The sequence below is a fragment of the Staurois parvus genome, unplaced genomic scaffold (genome assembly GCF_062004578.1).
Source record: "Staurois parvus isolate SC_StPar_1 unplaced genomic scaffold, SC_StPar_1.0 ptg002188l, whole genome shotgun sequence".
NCBI classification, from domain to species: domain Eukaryota; kingdom Metazoa; phylum Chordata; class Amphibia; order Anura; family Ranidae; genus Staurois; species Staurois parvus.
In genome coordinates, this window is record NW_028319984.1 from 377,501 (window position 1) to 396,457 (window position 18,957).

At 46.7% G+C, this 18,957-nt stretch overlaps 1 protein-coding gene across 1 annotated transcript in view; it reads left to right on the forward strand.

Moving 5' to 3' along the window:
- LOC149431655 (putative thioesterase PNKD) overlaps positions 1 to 18,957 on the forward strand; it is a gene marked incomplete at its 3' end in the record, with an annotated part of 150,393 nt that overhangs the window by 76,870 nt on the left and 54,566 nt on the right. Inside the window, exon 2 of the mRNA XM_089665428.1 lies at positions 15,609 to 15,724. Coding sequence (XP_089521554.1) covers positions 15,609 to 15,724 — 116 coding nt within the window. The remainder of the gene's footprint in view (positions 1 to 15,608; positions 15,725 to 18,957) is intronic.

Below are 18,957 nucleotides of genomic sequence, written 5' to 3' on the forward strand. Positions count from 1 at the left end.
TGTGCAAAATTTTACATGTTGTACTACCCTCGTAAGGGTTGCTGGATTTGATAGGGTCCCCCTAAGCCCTGCACAGCCAGACAGCATGCATTTTCCACACTTGTACCATTTGGAGTTAGTAAAACAGTGGTGGAGCTGTGTTTTTTTGTTTTTGTTTTTTTCCATTAAGAGGTAACAGCCTGGATGGGGTCTAGGGGTTTATGGGATTATTATTACAGGTACTTGTATAGCGCCGTCAATTTACGCAGCGCTTTACATGTATATTGTAGATTCACATCAGACGGGATGCCCAAGGAACTATAGAACTCAAGGACAACTTCTTAGCAACCATGTACAAAAATGCAGATTAGCAGCAGTCTCTCTTGGAAGAGCATTAAAGGCTTTCCAATGTACCTCATCAGACCCTGGATGATTCCTCCTCTTCACCCAGTTGCCTGAGGGTATTCCCTGGGCAAGGAGCCAAAGAGCTGTCAATTTAGAACAGTCCCAGATGAGAAGCTAGTTGGGTCTTGTCCAGCTCAAGGGGTGTAAGAGTCCTCACACTGTCCTCTCCTGTTAGCTTAGTGGGATGGTGGCTGGCTCCTTCCATCCCCAGGAGACAATGAGGCAGTGAAGATCCTCTCCAGCGACCTGCCTGTAGATAAGTCCCCTTGCTGGAGCCCCCCTCCCAAGCTCCACATTCCAGCCTTCCTCAGTCCTTCCACCTAACTCTGCACACCTCTTCCCAGGCTCTGCCTCATTTGAGGGTTGCCCTGGTCACCATGCTCAGCCTCCTACCAGGGGATTGGCCAGAGTCCCTCAAACATGCAGATCTGAGCCTCCTGTCCTCCATCCCTCCTCCAGAAAGTTCTCGAGTTTCTGGAAAGGTGGAAGGGCTCCAGAAGCCCTGACCTGTAGAACCTCCCATCCTGTCCTGAGGTGAACTCTTGCCTCACTTCCAGGCTGACTCATCCCAGGCTGCTACTCAGCCTCTGTCTAACAAGAAAGTCCATCTAACCTCGAGGGTGTTACATACAGTTAATTTATTTAGACAACAGCCACAGCCTGGGTAGAAAAGATGTACAGAGAGGTAACCCTCCGTGTGTGGAAGCAGCGGTCTCTCTGGAGAGGTCCGGCATGCCTCCTGATGAGTCAGAGTTGATCTTTCCAATAGGGGAGCATGAGCTTTGCTAATGGGAAAACTATCTCTGAATTATCTAAAAATGTAGAGGAATTGTTCTGCATACTCCATGGGCCATCATTACAATGCGTACATTGCATGGGTCACAGTAAAATGCAAGGTCTCCATACAATGCACAGCCCCCCAGTAAAATGCAAGGTCTGCACAGGCTCCCCAGTGGGTGTGTGCGTACGCTGTGCGGGCCCCCAGTAGGTGCGCGTACGCTGTGCGGGCCCCCAGTAGGTGCGCGTACGCTGTGCGGGCCCCCAGTAGGCGCGCGTACGCTGCCTCCACAGTGGTGTATTTAGCTCTTGTGCCCTAGGCAACACTATAATTGGGAACCACCACCAGCAAATCCCCCCTCCCCCTGCTCCCCACTGCCATTAGAATTAGGAGCCCCCAACTGCTCCCCCCCCATCCCCCAATAAAATTGGGCGCCCCACCACCACCAGCAAGCAAACCCCCTCCCTGGGCCCTGCCGCCACTCTCCGCCAAACAAAATAACCCCCCCCCCCCCGGCCCCTACCACCACCCACAGTTCTGCATACACTCCATGGGCCCTCATTAAAATGCATACATTGCATGGGACACAGTAAAATGCAAGGTCTCCATACAATGCACAGGCCCCCAGTAAAATGCAAGGTCTGCACAGGCTCCCCCAATAGGGGTACGCACACTGCACAGGGCCCCAGTAGGTCTGCAAGAAAAAAAGTTGACCTATACTTACCGTACCCTCTTCTTGCACAACGCTGGGAGGGACACCCCCAGCCAGGGGGCGCACTGCCCGGAGTCAGTAGGGGGGCCCCCATGAGATGCCCCTGGTACCTTTTTCATAGGCTTTTTTGGGTGTGCTTTGAGTGTGGGTGAGGACACAGGGTCCCCATGATTCCCTATTGCCCGGGGGCCCCATGAGTTGTCAGTCTGCCCCTGCCCCCAGCCTTCCAGGAAGGTTCCTGGGGAATGCAGAGCAGGTCGTATCTCAGGGGTCCTGTCCACTGCAAGAACGCCTGCTATGAGATTTCCGCCACTCTGTACTCCACAGGATCCCACCGGAAGGAGTGTGTCACCTCGCCTAGGCGCCACCTGCAGAAGATGGGGTAAGTATATGCAACTTCGTTACGCGTCATTTTATACATTTTTTTTTTTTTTTTAACAGGGGAAGGTGGTCTGGACAGTATATGTGGAGCTTGCAAAGGCTCATTTGAACACCATGGACTCCATTCATGTATGCCCAGCGCTCCTGTTGATCACTGGTTTGAATGAGGCCTGGCAGTGCCTTCCTGAACTCAGAGGATCCTTATGAGTTAATGGAGGCCACTGGGAGCCGTGTGTGAGAGGAGATTAGACGTGGTTGGCGTGTGTGTGTGTGCGTGTGTGTGTGTGTGTGTGTGTGTGTGTGTGGGGGGGGGGGGGGGGGGGGGGGAATGAACACGCCGGGCCTGGGAGATAAAAGCGTTTATCTGTGAGGCGCACTCAGTGCTGGTAGTGACCTTTTTATATTGTCACTGCCATCTGCCGGCCTTGTCACAGCGATGGAGCCTGAAATCTGCACATAGATCCGTGACACCCCCGCCTTCTGACACCAAGCGGTTTATTTACTAAAGCTGGAGAGTCCAAAATCAGACTCCCTTCTGCATAGAAACCAATCAGCTTCTAACCTCAGCTTGTTCAATGAAGCTTTGGCAATGAAACCTGGAAGCTGATTGGTTTCTATGCAGAAGGGAGTCTGATTTTGGACTCTCCAGCTTTAGTAAATAAACCCCCAACAGTCTCACATATTGACCGCTGACTTTTCCTGAATTAGAACTAAAGGAAAAATGGCTTTTTTTGTTTTTAGTTTTGGACTGAGAGGGATTAGGGCCCGTCAGGTCTTTTTGCAGTCTGTGCCACCCACCCCCCCTAGGGAGATTCACGTCTGTTTACCATTGTCACTGTGAAAGTGAAAGGAAATCCCAAATTTTGGGTTGACACCACAACAGGAATAGAGGGGAAATCTTCCAATGGGGACGCTAGTTCTGGTGACAACAAGGGATTCCCTCACTATGGAGGGATTTATTTATTATTTATTTCAGGAACTTATATAGCGCCATCAATGTACGCAACGCTTTACACATATATATTGTACATTCACATCAGTCCCTAACCCTCAAGGGGCGTACAATCTAAGGTCCCTAACTCACATTCATACATACACATACTAGGGCGAGTTTGCCTACCAGCATGTCAATGCAGTGTGGGAGGAAACCAGAGTACACGGAGGAAACCCGCACAGAAAGCACATGCAAACTCCAGGCATGTGGTGCCGTGGTTGGGATTTGAACCAACGACCCGAGTACTGCCAGGCGGAAGTGCTAACCACTTGGCCACTGTGCTGCCCAATTTCCTCTCACTTCCTGTTATGTCTGAGACGGGAAGTGAAGGGAAATCTCCCAGGTGGGTTACAGTTGGGGGGAAAAAATGACTGTGGTTCTAACCCTCCCTTACTCTGCCCAAAACAGGGGGGGGGGTTGCCCCTATTTAGTTTCTCTTTTAAGGTGATTGTTGCCATGTATGTATGTGTGTATATGTATGTATGTATGTATGTATATGTATGTATGTATATATGTGTATATATATATATATGTGTGTGTATATATATGTGTGTGTATATATATGTGTGTGTATATATATATATATATATATATATATATATATATATATATATATATATATATATATATATATATATATATATATATATATATATAATTTATTTTTTTTTTTTTTCAATGTGCATTAACACTTCAGGACCATCTTTCAGGGGTCAACCCACTTTTTTTGCTTGGACCTTAGAATCGGTGGGTTGACCCCTGAATGCTTGCATTGTTTAACCCTTTCCCGCCAAGCATGCACATGTGGCCTCACTGAAGTGGGTGCTTTGGTCATGGGGCCATAATACTGTTTGTATTGAGAGTATGCTGAACAGCGTGCTGCCGGCATAGACTGAGCTGCCAGTGACAGCTCCAGGTCTTGTACGAACAGCTGGGAACTGGGAGGGCCGGTTCCCAATGACCTGATCGCTTTGATAGCCTGTGATTGGCGCACCGCTGCTGCAACAAAATTGAGCTTCCTCTGATTGGCTGAGCCGGATAGGTGGGTGGATGAAGGCATGATCTCTGCCTCAGCCAATCAGAGGAAGCCTTGTATTCATTTATAGAATACAATGCATCCTGTAAGGCTGATCAGCACTCAGTCCAACTGACTATTACTGTACAGGATTTATATAGTGCCAACAGTTTCCCCAGCGCACCTGCTAAAAAATAAAGGAACGTTAAGGCTCCATTTCCATGAGCGCATCTCCAAAGTTGCATGATTTCCAGCGACTTTGATTCGGCTTTACATTCACTGGACTAAAGTTGCATTAGGAGTCGTACCAAAGCAGTGCAGGAACTACTTTTAAGTCACTGCGACTTTAAGTTGCACAGATTGGGATGGTACTCATTGGGAAACACTGGGTGCAACCCCCAACTCGCATGGCATGTCGCACAAGTGTGAATGGACTCTAAATGTGGATTAAGTGCCCGGTCATACTGGTGTGATTTCATGAATTGAAATCGCATCTAATGAATGTGAATGTCATTGTCTTAACGTGCTTTTTGCTGCAGCAAGATTTCTAAAGCAGTCCTTGCGTTTTACTTTTTCTACAGTTTACTGCGATTTGACATACATAGAATATAATAGAAAATCATTGCAAATCTTCACACGTACCAATAAAGAAATCAGAAATTTCAGAAATCGCACTGAAATTGCACACAAATCGATTTTTAAATCGCAGCGGTGTGACAGATGACTTGGGCTTTAAAATCTATTAAGACCAGCATAAAATTTTTTACTTATTTATTTTTTTAAGCGTAATTTTTGGGATCTAAATAAATAAACTATATATGTGAGTTAAAAATAATTAAAATGTGCAGAAGACCGAATCCTTTGTAGATTTCCCCTCTGCGGATTTTCCTGAACATGAGACAAAATGTCAGTTCTCTCCCTCTCCGTCTATTGGCTGCTTGTCCTTGCCGTGGTCACTTCATAATGGCATCATTGTTCCCCGAGATTTTGCGATATAATGAATTGCATTGATGGAAATCCTGGTTATCAGACTTTGGTGGGGTGAGCTGTGTGCCCACAAGGCTGCCCTGAGATCCCTACTAAATATCCCTGTTTATTAGAGTTATTAAAGGGTAACTTCACTTTCATGGGGAAAAAACAAACCGTCAAAAATATAGCATGTACTTTTGTGACACAAGTCATATTGTAATTCAGTGGTCTCCAAACTGTGGCCCGGGGGCCAGATGTGGCCCCTTTCTTGCCTTTATATGGCCCTTGGGGCCCTTTTCTGCCCACTAATACAAGACACTATTCTTTTCCTCCCACCAACAATGGGGCATAATTACTGCTACTGAGGTCAACAATGGGACACTATTCCTCCCCACTGACACCAACGATGGGGCACTGTTCCCCGCCACTGACGCCGACGAGGGGGCACTGTTCCCCGCCACTGACGCCGACGAGGGGGCACTGTTCCCCGCCACTGACGCCGACGAGGGGGCACTGTTCCCCGCCACTGACGCCGACGAGGGGGCACTGTTCCCCGCCACTGACGCCGACGATGGTGTCAGTGGCCGGAGAATAGTGCCCCATCATTGGTGTGCCCCATCATTGGTGTCCCCCCCCACACTGACACCAACAATGGGGCACAATTCCCCCCCACTGACACCATCGATGGGGCGCTATGTTATATACAGTGGGAACGCGGGGGAACGCAGTTCCAGGACCTCCAGCACTGAATGTATGTAATGGCAAGAGGTGTGGGGTGTGCTGAAGGATCTATTGATGTTGGATGCTGGGGATCTATTGTCATTGGTGGGGATCTGTTTTGTGCGAGGGTCTATTGTTGCTGGGGGGGTCTTATGTTGCTGGTAGGGATTTACTGTTGGAGAGGTTGCTGGCTGCTGGGAAATCTGATGTTACTGCTGGGGGGTCTAATGATGCTGGGGTAGATCTTTTGTTGCTGAGGGTGAAGTTTTGTTGTGGGTGGTTCATTGTTGTGTGGGGCATCTATTGTTGCTGGAATTGGGTCTATTGTTGGGGGAGACCTATTGTTGCTGGGTTGGGGTCCATTGTTGCTGGGGGTGCCTTTTATTGTGTGGAGGATCTATTGTTGCTGGGGTGTGGTCTCTTGTTGCTGGCTGCAGGAGATCTATTTGACTGCTTTTCTTGTTATCATTTACAGATGCTATACAAATTATTTAGCATCAAAAAATGATACTGGGTTCTGTATTCTCCTTTTAAAGGGACAGGACTGGGAGGTGGGTAGGGGGTGGAACCAAGGGATGGCGCTCAGAGGAGCGTAGGGGGTGGAACCAAGGGATGGCGCTCAGAGGAGCGTAGGGGGTGGAACCAAGGGATGGCGCTCAGAGGAGCGTAGGGGGTGGAACCAAGGGACGGCGCTCAGAGGAGCGTAGGGGGTGGAACCAAGGGACGGTGTTCAGAGGAGGATGGGGGGGTGGAACCAGGGGACAGTGCTCAGAGGAGGTTGGAACCAAGAGACGGTGCTCAGAGGAGGTTGGAACCAAGGGACGGTGCTCAGAGGAGGTTGGAACCAAGGGACGGTGCTCAGAGGAGGTTGGAACCAAGGGACGGTGCTCAGAGGAGGTTGGAACCAAGGGACGGTGCTCAGAGGAGGTTGGAACCAAGGGACGGTGCTCAGAGGAGGATGGGGGGGTGGAACCAGGGGACGGTGCTCAGAGGAGGTTGGAACCAAGGGACGGTGCTCAGAGGAGGTTGGAACCAAGGGACGGTGCTCAGAGGAGGTTGGAACCAAGGGACGGTGCTCAGAGGGTAGGGGGTGGATCCAGGGGACGGTGCTCAGAGGAGGGTAAGGGGTGGAACCAAGGGACGGTGTTCAGAGGAGGGTGGAACCAAGGGCAATGCTAGAGGATGGTAGGAGTGAAACCAAGGGACGGTGCTCAGAGGAGGGGTAGGGGGTGGAACCAGAGGACAATGCTCAGAGGAGGGTGGAACCAAGGGACGGTGCTTAGAGGAGGGTTGTGGCAGGCGCAGCACCCTTTGGTGCCTAGTGCGCTGTGGCATTAGAAAAATTATGCAATTGCTGTTCTTTGTTTGATTAGACTGACTTCACTCTGTAATTCCTCCAATGCCGCTCTATGGATGCAGTAGGTTTAAAGAACACACCGAATACTTTAGTTAACTTCTTTAATAACTTCAATCTTCTTCATATAACTGCTTACAATGGCTTGTTTCATTTATCATACAGTAGCTTATTTCTTTATATTACAGTGGTTTGATTTGATAGCTTAATAAATTTGTTAGATTCGGTAAATTCGTTCGTTCGGTGGAAGTACAAGTAAAACACACACAACAGTTTCAACACACAGATCTACCTGCACTGCCAAACAATAGAGGAACACACAAGTGCATTAAATACCTATTTGGCCTGCTCTGCCTCCATAAAGCTTTCTGATTGGAACTGTCTGTTTCCTCTTCTGTCTGGTGAGCATGTGTCTCTAGAAAATCCTAGCAGGGAGTTTTACACAGGCATAGATGTGAAACTGGCTGGGATTGGTTAAGGGTCTGTACAGTATGAGGCTGTCTGTGATTGGCTCATCTTTAACTAACTCTTAAAGGCACATTTTCCTTTTCTGCTAACACAATGAATATATAAATGTCATATAACAATCAAAGACATAAATTACAGCAATGATTTTGCTTTTGGCTTTAACATGTGCCCATATACACTGTACTGAGGTTATTGGCAGGTTTGGTATACACATATATGTGAACCATATTAACAACCTAGGACTGGTCTTAGCTGGCCAGCTACAAGGGTGGACCCAAGGGCAATGCTAGAAGATGGTAGGAGTGGAACCAAGGGACGGTGCTCAGAGGAAGGTAGAGGGTGGAGGCAAATTGGGACTCAAAGGAGGAGTTCCTGCACTTATTCTATGAGAAAGAAATCCCTTATATATGTATATATTTTTTTTATTTTGGCCAGAGTGCTACTTTAATTTACCCAATGAAGGGTTTCAAACTCCAAACTTTCTGCATTGATAAAGTAATTTATTCAGAGCAGTGCGGCATGCTGAGCGATCTTTAGGATAGGAGCATTGCAGAGTTCCTGCAGTGTGTTGGCAGTTTTTTGTCTGATTGCGGCATCTCTGCCAGCGTTTCCCCGGGGCTCTAATACGCCGCCAGTTATCCTCCCGCTGGGACTTTATCTACTATATTTCAATTGAAATGTAGCGTTAATTAATTCCTGCAGGGAGGTGGGGGGGGGATTCAAGCCATGGCAAGTTGCCAGCAGATCTGAGATTCCTCCATTATCCCGCTGCTGCTTCTGGAATAGAGGGATTATGGCACTCGGGGACCGTAGAGGGGGTTAACCCTTTGCTGCTGCAGTTTCCAAAAAAAAAATTGCTTGTCCTAACTGGGATCGGCTGATGTTTCTCATTAACTACATTAAATGGCGTTCAACTCTGGCAGGATGATATAAATGTAAGAAAAAATATCAGAAAAGGAAATGTGTGGGTTTTATTAAGCTCCTAAAATAGGCAAACTATGCAAAAATGCTAAATATAGCTATTTACCTTTTTTTGTTTTGTGTATTTATTAGAAACCAGTGTTGGTGTGATTTCCATCCTCCTCTGTTCCCAAGCACCCGTGTAGAACAGTGTGTTGCGGTAACGCACGTGCGCTACGTTTAACCCATTGCCCTCCGCCCTATAGCAGATATACTGCTGCAGGGCTGTGCAAAGTCCCGTGTGTGTATATATACGTGAATCGCATTTCTGGACAGGGGGGCGCGTGTGCGCCGCCCTGCCTGCACCACCATTGGCGGCCACAGATGTCAATCACCAGATCCAGGCCGGAAATTCTCTGCCGGCACCCATCGATTACTGAGTAACACTGACGGGAGAGACCTGTGTGTAGAGGCGTCCCTAGGGCTGGTGTCACCCAGCGCGGTAAACACTTGGTGACACCCCCTCCGACAATCCCCGCAGAATGGATCTGATCTCCGGATTGAGCATAATAGATCGTACTCCGATCCATTATGCTCAATCCGCAGATCCGATCTATCCTGCGGGGATTGTAGGCATGCAACCTATACGGGGTGACACCGGACCCGCTCCACGAACAGTAAAGTTGTAATCGGATCCATCCTGCGGGGATCGTCTGCTTGCTTTACAACTTACGCTTTTGTGGAGCGGGTCCGGTGTCACTCGTGCCTCGGGACACCAGTGCCTGTGTGTAAACACAGGTCTCTCTTCCGCCAGCAAGGACATGCTGCTGTGTATTTCTCTGCACAGCATGTCTCCCTAGTAAAGCACACAGGTAACCCTTTGATCACCCCAGATGTTAACCCCTTCCTGCCCAGTGTCATTAGTACAGTGTCAGTGCTTTTTATTAGCACTCATCACTGTATTGGTGTCATTGGGATGCCAGTGGCAGTTAGTCAGTCCAGCGCCCAGGGCAAAGAAGCCAAACTCCCTCCCCCCCCAATTATGTGCAAGCTAAGGGGATACTACCCCCTGCTTGTCAAAATGCCTTGTATCAGAATGGGCTCACTGGTGCCCCCAGCCATACAGTAAACTGCTGCGCCCAGGGCAGCCGCCCCTCCTGCCCACCCCATGTCCCCGCCCTGAATGCAGCCACCAGATCAAAAGGTTGGCAAACATATATTACATTTTTCGTCTTGAGAGTAGATATTCTTTAGGCTTGTGTTGCGGGAGCGCACCCAAAATTTCACGCTTTCCAGCGACACACAAGAATGCGCTGCTCTTTGACAGTTGCAAGTCAATGCACCCCCATGCACCTTGTTAATGTTAACACCGTATCATGTGTCTTGACGCGGTGCAATATTTAATTTTTTTTTTTTGGTGCAGGTATCTATTTTGGCGTGTTTCTTGCGCATAGGACAGCCCATTGAAATTAATGGGCTGCCCTTAATGCAATGAGTGGAAATATGCAAAAAAAAATAAAAATGTAAGTCACAGCTCCATGGTGTGAATGAAGCCTTTAAATGCCACTGAAACTTTTTACTTAAGGCTGCATTCACACCTAAGAGTTTTTTGTGAACACGTGCAAAATTATGCATTTCTGGGAAAAAGCACACGGGTGGCGCAAACACCTAACGCATTATCCAAGGTTTATTAAATATGTTTAAAAGACAAAAAACATACTCAAAAAATCATAAAAAGCCTGTAAGGTCACAGAGATGGCAGAGTGTCCCACTAGTGGTGTGGTCGGCCTGTTGATGCGTTTTGGGGACATCTTCACTATTCAGGAACGCATCAGCAGGCCGACCACACCACTAGTTGGACCCTCTGCCATCATTTCGGCCATCTCTGTGGCCTTACAGGCTTTTTATACGTTAATTTTGTATGGTTTTTGTCTTTTAAATATTTTTAATAAACCTTGGATAATGCTCTAGGTGTTTGTGCCTCCGGTGTGCTTTTTTCCAGTGCATTGATCTCCCCATCTCTGGGGGGCTGCATCATTGGGACTTTGTCTTGCTGGCAGGGCCTGGACAAGAGGTGGGCTGGAGGGACAGCTGCCCTGGGCACTGTGGTATCATGTAAGGAAGGGGGGGGGGTGTTTTGGGAGGAGAAATTGGGGACATGGCAGGGGGGTAAGAATTGGTCTACGGGGGGAATTTGTGGGGGGTGCTAAGGGTGTTGATTTTTGTTGGGGGGGGGGGGAATGGGGGAAGAGAATTTGTACTAGGAGGGATTTGGGGGTTTTGTGCTAGAACAGATCGTAAAGGAGATCATTTTTTTCTTTTTTTTTGGGGGGGGGGTTGTGGTAGTAGGGATGATTGGAGGGGGGGGGGGATTTGTTATTGGAGGGGGCTGGCTTTGAAGTGGGAAGGGGAGGATTTGTGTTTGAAAGTGAATTTTTTTCTTTTTTGGGGGGGGGGGGGGTTGTGCTAGTATCAATGATTGGAGGGGGGGGATTTGTTATTGGAGGGGGCTTTGGAGTGGGAAGGAGAGGAATTGTGTTGAAAGTGAATTTATTTTTTTTGGGGGGGGGGGGGGGGGGGTTGTGCTGGTAGGGATGATTGGAGGTGGGAGGAGGGGGGATTTGTTCTTGGAGGGGGCTTTGGAGTGGGTTAGAGGATTTGAGCTAGGAGGGGGAGATTTTTTTTTTTTTGGGGGGGGGATTTGTGCTCCAGGGATTGGGGGACAGAGAATATTGATCTGGCGAGGGGATGGAGGAGGGGCCTACGATTTCCGCTGGGAGGGGGTATTTCAACAGAGGGCAGAGTTGGAGTTAGGGAATTTTTGCTGCAGATGCGTGCTCCATTTTTTTTGGGGGGAGGGGGGAATTTTTGCTGATAAATTAACGCCCTTATATTTTTTTGGGGGGGAGGGGGGAAGCTGTCTGGCATGTTTGCCCTGGGCTCTTAATGACTTTGCCCAGGCCCTGCATGCTGGGGATTGTAGTTCTATTTGGGAGGAAGTCTTCCAGCAGCTGCTGAGTAAATATTGGGCTCTGCTGACCCACATGCAATGGGCTGGTTTTTCTAGCCATGGCGGTGGAAGTTGCTTGTGGCCAGGAAAAGCTGGCACTCGCTCCCTCGCTAATTTCCAGAACGCGCGGCATTGTGCTGCGGTGTGGGAAAAGCACCATCTCCCCTTTTTTTTTTGCATTTTTTTTTTCTGCTTCTCTGGGTCAAACAATTGAACAATCGCTCGCACAATGCCCTCACATCCCCGCTGACAATGAAACATTGTGCGCTCGGCCCCGTCCCTTTCCCCCCCGGAGGATGCAGCCACAACATGTAGTAAAATCCGTAGTTCCTCTCGACGAATGTGACCGAGGAAGACGGGCGAGGGAGGACCTGAAAGGCGGCGAGGATCATTTCATATGCTGGAGATGTAAACAGTTTACTGCTGTGATGAATTCATACTGACATGTATTCACTTCAGTGGAACGCAAAGTGCGCCCGCCTGTAGCCACCCGTCACAATTCATTTTTCAGTATTCTGACCTCTGCAAACTGAAATCTGATTGGTTGTCAGCAGTTGCTGCATGTAAAGCTGAATTCTAGGAAGATCTAAAAGAAACACACAAATGCAGCTCTGGATTCGTTAATACATTATAGTGTGTGTGTGTATATATGTGTGTGTGTGTGTGTGTGTGTGTGTGTGTATGTATGTATGTATGTATGTATGTATGTGTGTATGTATGTATGTGTGTATGTATATATGTGTGTGTGTGTGTGTAATATATGTGTGTAAGCAGGGCTTTTTTTCTCAGAGGAAAGGTGGTGGAACTCCCCCACCCAAACCTGGCCACGCCCCCATCAAACCCTAGGACCACCCCTTTAGAGAACAGGAATGCAAGTAAAATTTGGGAGGGGCTTCCGATGACATCATTTCCCGTACATACCATATAAGGGAAATGATGTCATCGGACCCCCGGCTGCCTCTTGCATGATCTGCATGAAACACATGCATAGATATAAAATGACTAATGTACTGACACCAGAAACACATGCATAGATATAAAATGACTAATGTACTGACACCAGAAACACATGCATAGATATAAAATGAATACCGTACTGACACCAGAAACACACGCATAGATATAAAATCAGTACCGTACTGACACCAGAAACACATGCATAGATATAAAATGACTAATGTACTGACACCAGAAACACATGCATAGATATAAAATCAGTACCGTACTGACACCAGAAACACACGCATAGATATAAAATCAGTACCGTACTGACACCAGAAACACATGCATAGATATAAAATCAGTACCGTACTGACACCAGAAACACACGCATAGATATAAAATCAGTACCGTACTGACACCAGGAACACATGCATAGATATAAAATCATGGCAGGCCGTTTGTAAACGTCCAGCATAGATATAAAATCAGTCTAGCATGCATGTGTACCCTGTCTGGTAGATGTGCCTGCTCCTACAGGCTCCCCTAGGGTTGCCACCTTTTCCTCCAAAAAATACCGTCCATCACTGAATTTATCTTTCCTGTTCCTCATGCACAGGAGGGGCGCTCTCGATCGGCGCCGCTGAGCGCTGAGCAATTGCGTTCTGAAATAGTTTAGGTGGGCTCAGGTGGGTGAGGATAGTTTAGGTGGGCTCAGATAGTTTAGGTGGGCACAGGTGGTTGGGATAGTTTAGGTGGGCACAGGCTGGGGAGAGAGTAAAAATTTAGAGCAATACATGATACTGCAGTCAGTGACAGGGAGCCGAGCGCAGCTTACCTACTCCAAGCTGTACGGCCCCTGCGTCCACGCTGTCACTGCCGTTGATGTCGCCGCGCCGCCCCCGATGTTTACACGCCGGCGGGGGGGGGGCGGTGAAGCGTGCATAGTGTCCTCGCCCATCGTCCGCGCCCCCGATGTTTACACGCTGGCGGTAGAGGGGGGGGGGGTGAAGCGTGCATGTCCCCGCTCACCGGCTGTGAGCAGCGGCAGTGACAGGTGCCGGGCACGCGCAAGCATGACATAAACAAGCCGCGTCCGGCACCTGTCACTTTCGCTGCTCTGCATAGCTTGTCAGCTCTGCAGAGGCAGTCGGTGAGCGGGGACAAGAAGAAAAAGGTGGCGGAACGCAGTACCGCCGCGTTCCGGCAGAAAGAAAGCCCTGTGTGTAAGTATATATGTGTATGTATATATGTGTATGTATATATGTGTATATGTGTGTGTATGTATGTGTGTGTATGTATGTATATATATATATGTATGTATGTATATATATATATATATGTATGTATGTATGTATGTGTATATATATATATATATATATATATATATATATATATATATATATATATATATATATATATATGAAGGAGTAGCAAAAGGAATCAATTAACTCATATACTCCCACAAAGCATGCCCATAGGAGCAGAGAGCAGTGTGACAGGGAGATGAGATCGTTACTGTGCTGCTTCTCCTTTCACTGTCCAGTCAGGTGGGTCTGGGATGGCTCTGGCTCCGAGGAAGTGGGTTGAATAATGCTGGTCATCACAAAGAGGGCATCTAGTGGCAGAAAAAGAGTACTGTGCAAAACATCTTTAGGCAAATATATTTTATTCTTGCTGCGTTACAAGACTAAACTGCTAAATCAATTTCGGGTTTTAAAAACAAACGGTATTACAGTTGGTTTTAAATAGAATGTAGAAAAACCTGTCACCTGTAGAAAAGGACTGTTAAAGTGATTCTAAAGGATCATTTTTTTTATTTTTTTTTTATTTTAAAGAAAAAATAACTTGTCTATAGTTACCTGCTGTGTGCAGTGGTTTTGCACAGAGCAGCCCAGATCCTCCTCTTCTCGGGTCCCCCGCAGGCTCTCCTGGCCACTCCCTTTTTGTCAGGTGCCCCCACAGCAAGCAGCTTGCTGCTCCGTGTGTCCATTCACACATGGAGCATCGGATTGGCCTGCCCCTTCTCTCTTCTCATTTGCTCACTGGCTGTGATTGACAGCAGTGGGAGCCAGTGGCTCCTGCTTCTGTCTCAGCCAATGAGAAGAGGGAATCACAGGAGAGCCGAGACTCCAGTGCACATCGCTGGATCAGGAGGGGGCTTAGGTGGGTTTTAGGGGGAGCTGGGATGCTGCACACAGAAGGTATTTTACCTTCATGCATAGAATGCCTGAAGGTAAAGAACCTTGAGCCTTCACAACCACGTTAAGCTGACCATAGATGGACCAACCTTTGGCTGGTTTAGCAGAGACCAGTCAGATTTTGAACTGCCATCGTTGTTCAACAGAAGCCGATTGTTATATCAACTTTGAATTGACAAGCAGGAAAACATTTGTTGATCAGTGGCTGCAACCAATTGGAGACAGAGGCTTGCTGTCAATATACTGTCTCAGCAGGGGGATTCTTCCATCCACCTCATTTGTTTAATTATTTTTTGGTGCTAAATGCAATAAAGATCCATCTATGGCCAGCTTTAGTGTGTGGAAGCAGTGGTCTCTCTGTAGAGGTCCGACACACCCCCTGCTGAGCCAATATAACGCTTCAATTAGCAGGTAGCATGAGCTGTGCTGGTTTCAGAGCTGTAGCTCTGCATTAGCGAAGGGACATGTCAGACCTCCACAGAGAGACTACTGCTTCCACTCAGGGAGAGTTCCTTTCCCTGCAGCATACTGGCAGGGCACAAGCGTTTTTACTCAAGCAGCAGGCTGTGGCTGCTTTAAAAGAAAACCACTTGTAAGATTTTTCACCTTTTTTATTCTGATGTACCTAGAATGTGTTAAGTTGATTTTCATTTAAAGGTTCTACTTTCTTTTCTTTAACTACACCAGTGCATCACATAACACATTGCAGCCCATGATGTAAGGTCAGGTGGTCTGTAGAGAAGCAAAGTATCAATTTTATAATAAATTATTTTCTTTTCCCAGGTATGGTCTGTACACCCGGACCAGACTCGGCTACTGGTTCTACAAGAGGCAGCTGAAGAAAGCGCGAGATCGGTACCCACACGGACACTCTTCCACGCAGGCGATCGTCTTCAGCGGTACGACATTCTACAGTAGATAACCACTGCTATTTACTTAAAGCCTAACACCAGTCCAGGGGCGGACTGACAACTCATGGGGCCTCCGGGCAATAGGGGATCATGGGGCCCCTGTGTCCTTGCCCAAACTCAAAAAAGCTTATGAAAAAGGTACCAGCGGCATCTCATGGGGCCCCCTACTGACCCCGGGCCTTCGGGCAGTGCCCGAGTTTCCAAATGGTCAGTCCGCCCCTGCACCAGCCCCATTTCCTTAGTACTGGGTAGAGTGGGCTGAAGGTAGAGATGGAAAGGCCTTGAAAAAAATTTAAATTGTGAATAAAAACATTATCTTTCCTTTTTTTTTTCCCAAAGCTTTTTTGTTTAAAAAAAAAAAAGGGTGACATATGTTCTTTTACAATGATAAATATATCTATGACATGGTATTCAAATTATATCACACAAAGACCTTAATGAAAGATTTCTGCGACTTTATGTAAAGTCCTAAATTATTTCAGGTTCTCTCAGCTGAAGATAAGCAAATCCAGGAATACAATTCAAGTAACACTGTACTTCTCAATGCAGTTCTCAAACAAGAGAAATATGCATTTCTGCCATTCGGCGGCACTGCAGTGGACAGATTTTTTCCATCCCTTCCTGTCTTGACAAAAGTGCCAGGAAATCTCCCCAAATGGATCATGGGCAGCAAAAAAAAAAAGAATCTAGTTGAGGAAAATGAAAAAATAGTGCTGGATCCGTAAGGTTATCTTATTGGTATTGCTGTTTTATCGTAAGGTGATATTGTTGATGTAGGTTAGTGGTCTCGAAAGCATGGCCTGGGGGCCAGATGTGGCCCTTCACTTGCTTTTATCTATCCCTTGGGGCACTATTTCACCAACTGATACCAACAATGGGACATAATTTCCCTCACTGGTACCAATGAAGGGGCACAATTTCTCCCAATGACACAAACAATGGGGCCCAATGACACCAATGATTGGGTACTATTCCTCCCGCTGACACCAAAGATGGGGCGTTTTTTTTCCCACTGCCGTCGGGACTTTTTCCTACTCCCACTGGCCAGAGTCTGGTCCCCCTAAAGTCCGTAAACTGGCCTTTTGTTTAGAAAGTTTGGAGACCCCTCATGCAGGCAATCAGGTTCCTGGTTAGGCATCTTCTACACCTCAGAGTGCCTTTCTCAAACCTTTCACCCACGAGGAACCCTTAAAAAAACAAGTTCAGTTGCTCATGGAAACCCTGCTAAAATGGACTACACCTACATCCCATAATCAATACGTTGAACAAATATTTAAGTCGCTGTGTAAGAAACTGTGCAGTGCTATAAAATGTTTTATATAATAAATGACATCAAAACCGTGCAAAAAAAATAGTGAAAATTCAAAAGTAAAGAATCTGTTGTCATGACTTAAAAAAAGTAACACTACTTTTGCTGACAAACAAAAAACACTCCCCTCGGGGTGATCTATGTACACTGCAGGGATTCTAACAAATTTCGTTGTAGATTCCTACCTTTTCTTATTCTGAAGAAATAGCTGTTTGTTTCTCTGTATCCATGTGCAGATTGAATCTATACAGGAGTGAATTCATAATTCTCAATCAGCTGCTGCTCCTCCAGTGCTCTGAGGAAAGTGGCAGGGTCTGCATCCTTTTAGATGTGATATCCCTTTGGGGATGCTCAAAATCTGACATTTGCAGAAAATCAGTGAGCCAATCACATAAGCAGGAAATTACATTTCTGGGGGGGGGGGGGCGATCTGAACACCATCTGTGCACAGAACGCCTCCATGTAGCCATATTGCTTTTTACAGAAGATTACAGAGCTGCAGATTGAAAGGGAAAGGTCATTTTTTTATAGACTTCAATTACAGTATGATTTGTGTCGCAAGTGTATAAAGTAAGGAGGTCCGCTCACTAAAATGTTCTTCTGGCCAAAGTTCGAATAGGGTGTGCCCATCAGTGTGCCCCCTTACATTAGATGTCACCATCAAGAGTGCAACTCTACATCATGTATTCCCATCACATCAGGTGTGTTCATCAGAGTTTTCCTTTACATCAAGTATCCCCATCACATTGCCATCTTACATCAGGTATTCCCCTCAGAGTGTCCTCTTAAACTCAAAGTACCCCTTTACATTGTATTCCCTATCAGAGTGCCCCTTTACATTGTATTCCCCATCAGAGTGCCCCTTTACATTGTATTCCCCATCAGAGTGCCCCTTTACATTGTAAAGCCATTTATAACTCTGCCCCAAATTACATCACCAATCTTGTCTCCAAATATCGCCCAAACTGTACTCCCCGCTCCTCGCATGACCTCCTGCTCTCTAGCTCCCTTGTCTCCTCCTCCCATGCTTATCTCCAGGACTTCTCCAGAGCTTCCCCCATGTGGCAGGCGCAGCACCCTTTGGTGCCTAGTGCGCTGTGGCATTAGAAAAATTATGCAATTGCTGTTTCTTTGTTTGATTGGACTGACTTTACTCTGTAATTCCTCCAATGCCGCTCTATGGATGCAGTAGGTTTAAAGAGCACACCGAATACTTTAGTTAACTTCTTTAATAACTTCAATCTTCTTCATATAACTGCTTACAATGGCTTGTTTCTTTCATATTACAATGGTTTAATTCGTATTACATTGGGTTGATTCGATAGATTGATAAATTCGTTAGATTCGGTAAATTTGTTCGATTATGATTACTCTACAGTGACTTGATTCGTTTAATTCGTAAATTCGATAAGTTCGTAAATTCGTAAGTTCGGTGGAACTAAAGTAAACACATACAACGTTTTTAGACACAGATCTACCTGCACTGTTAAACAATAGAGGAACACACAAGTGCATTAAATACATATTTGGCCTGCTCTGCCTCCATAAAGCTTTCTGATTGGAACTGTCTGTTTCCTCTTCTGTCTGGTGAGCATGTGTCTCCAGAAAATCCTAGCAGGGAGTTTTACACAGGCATAGATGTGAAACTGGCTGGGATTGGTTAAGGCTCTGTACAGTGTGAGGCTGTCTGTGATTGGCTCATCTTTAACTAACTCTTAAAGGCATATTTTCCTTTTCTGCTTCTGCTAACACAATGAATATATAAATGTCATATAACAATCAAAGACATAAATTACAGCAATGATTCTGCTTTTGACTTTAACATGTGCCCATATACACTGTACTGAGGTTATTGGCAGGTTTGGTATACACATATATGTGAACCATATTAACAACCTAGGACTGGTCTTAG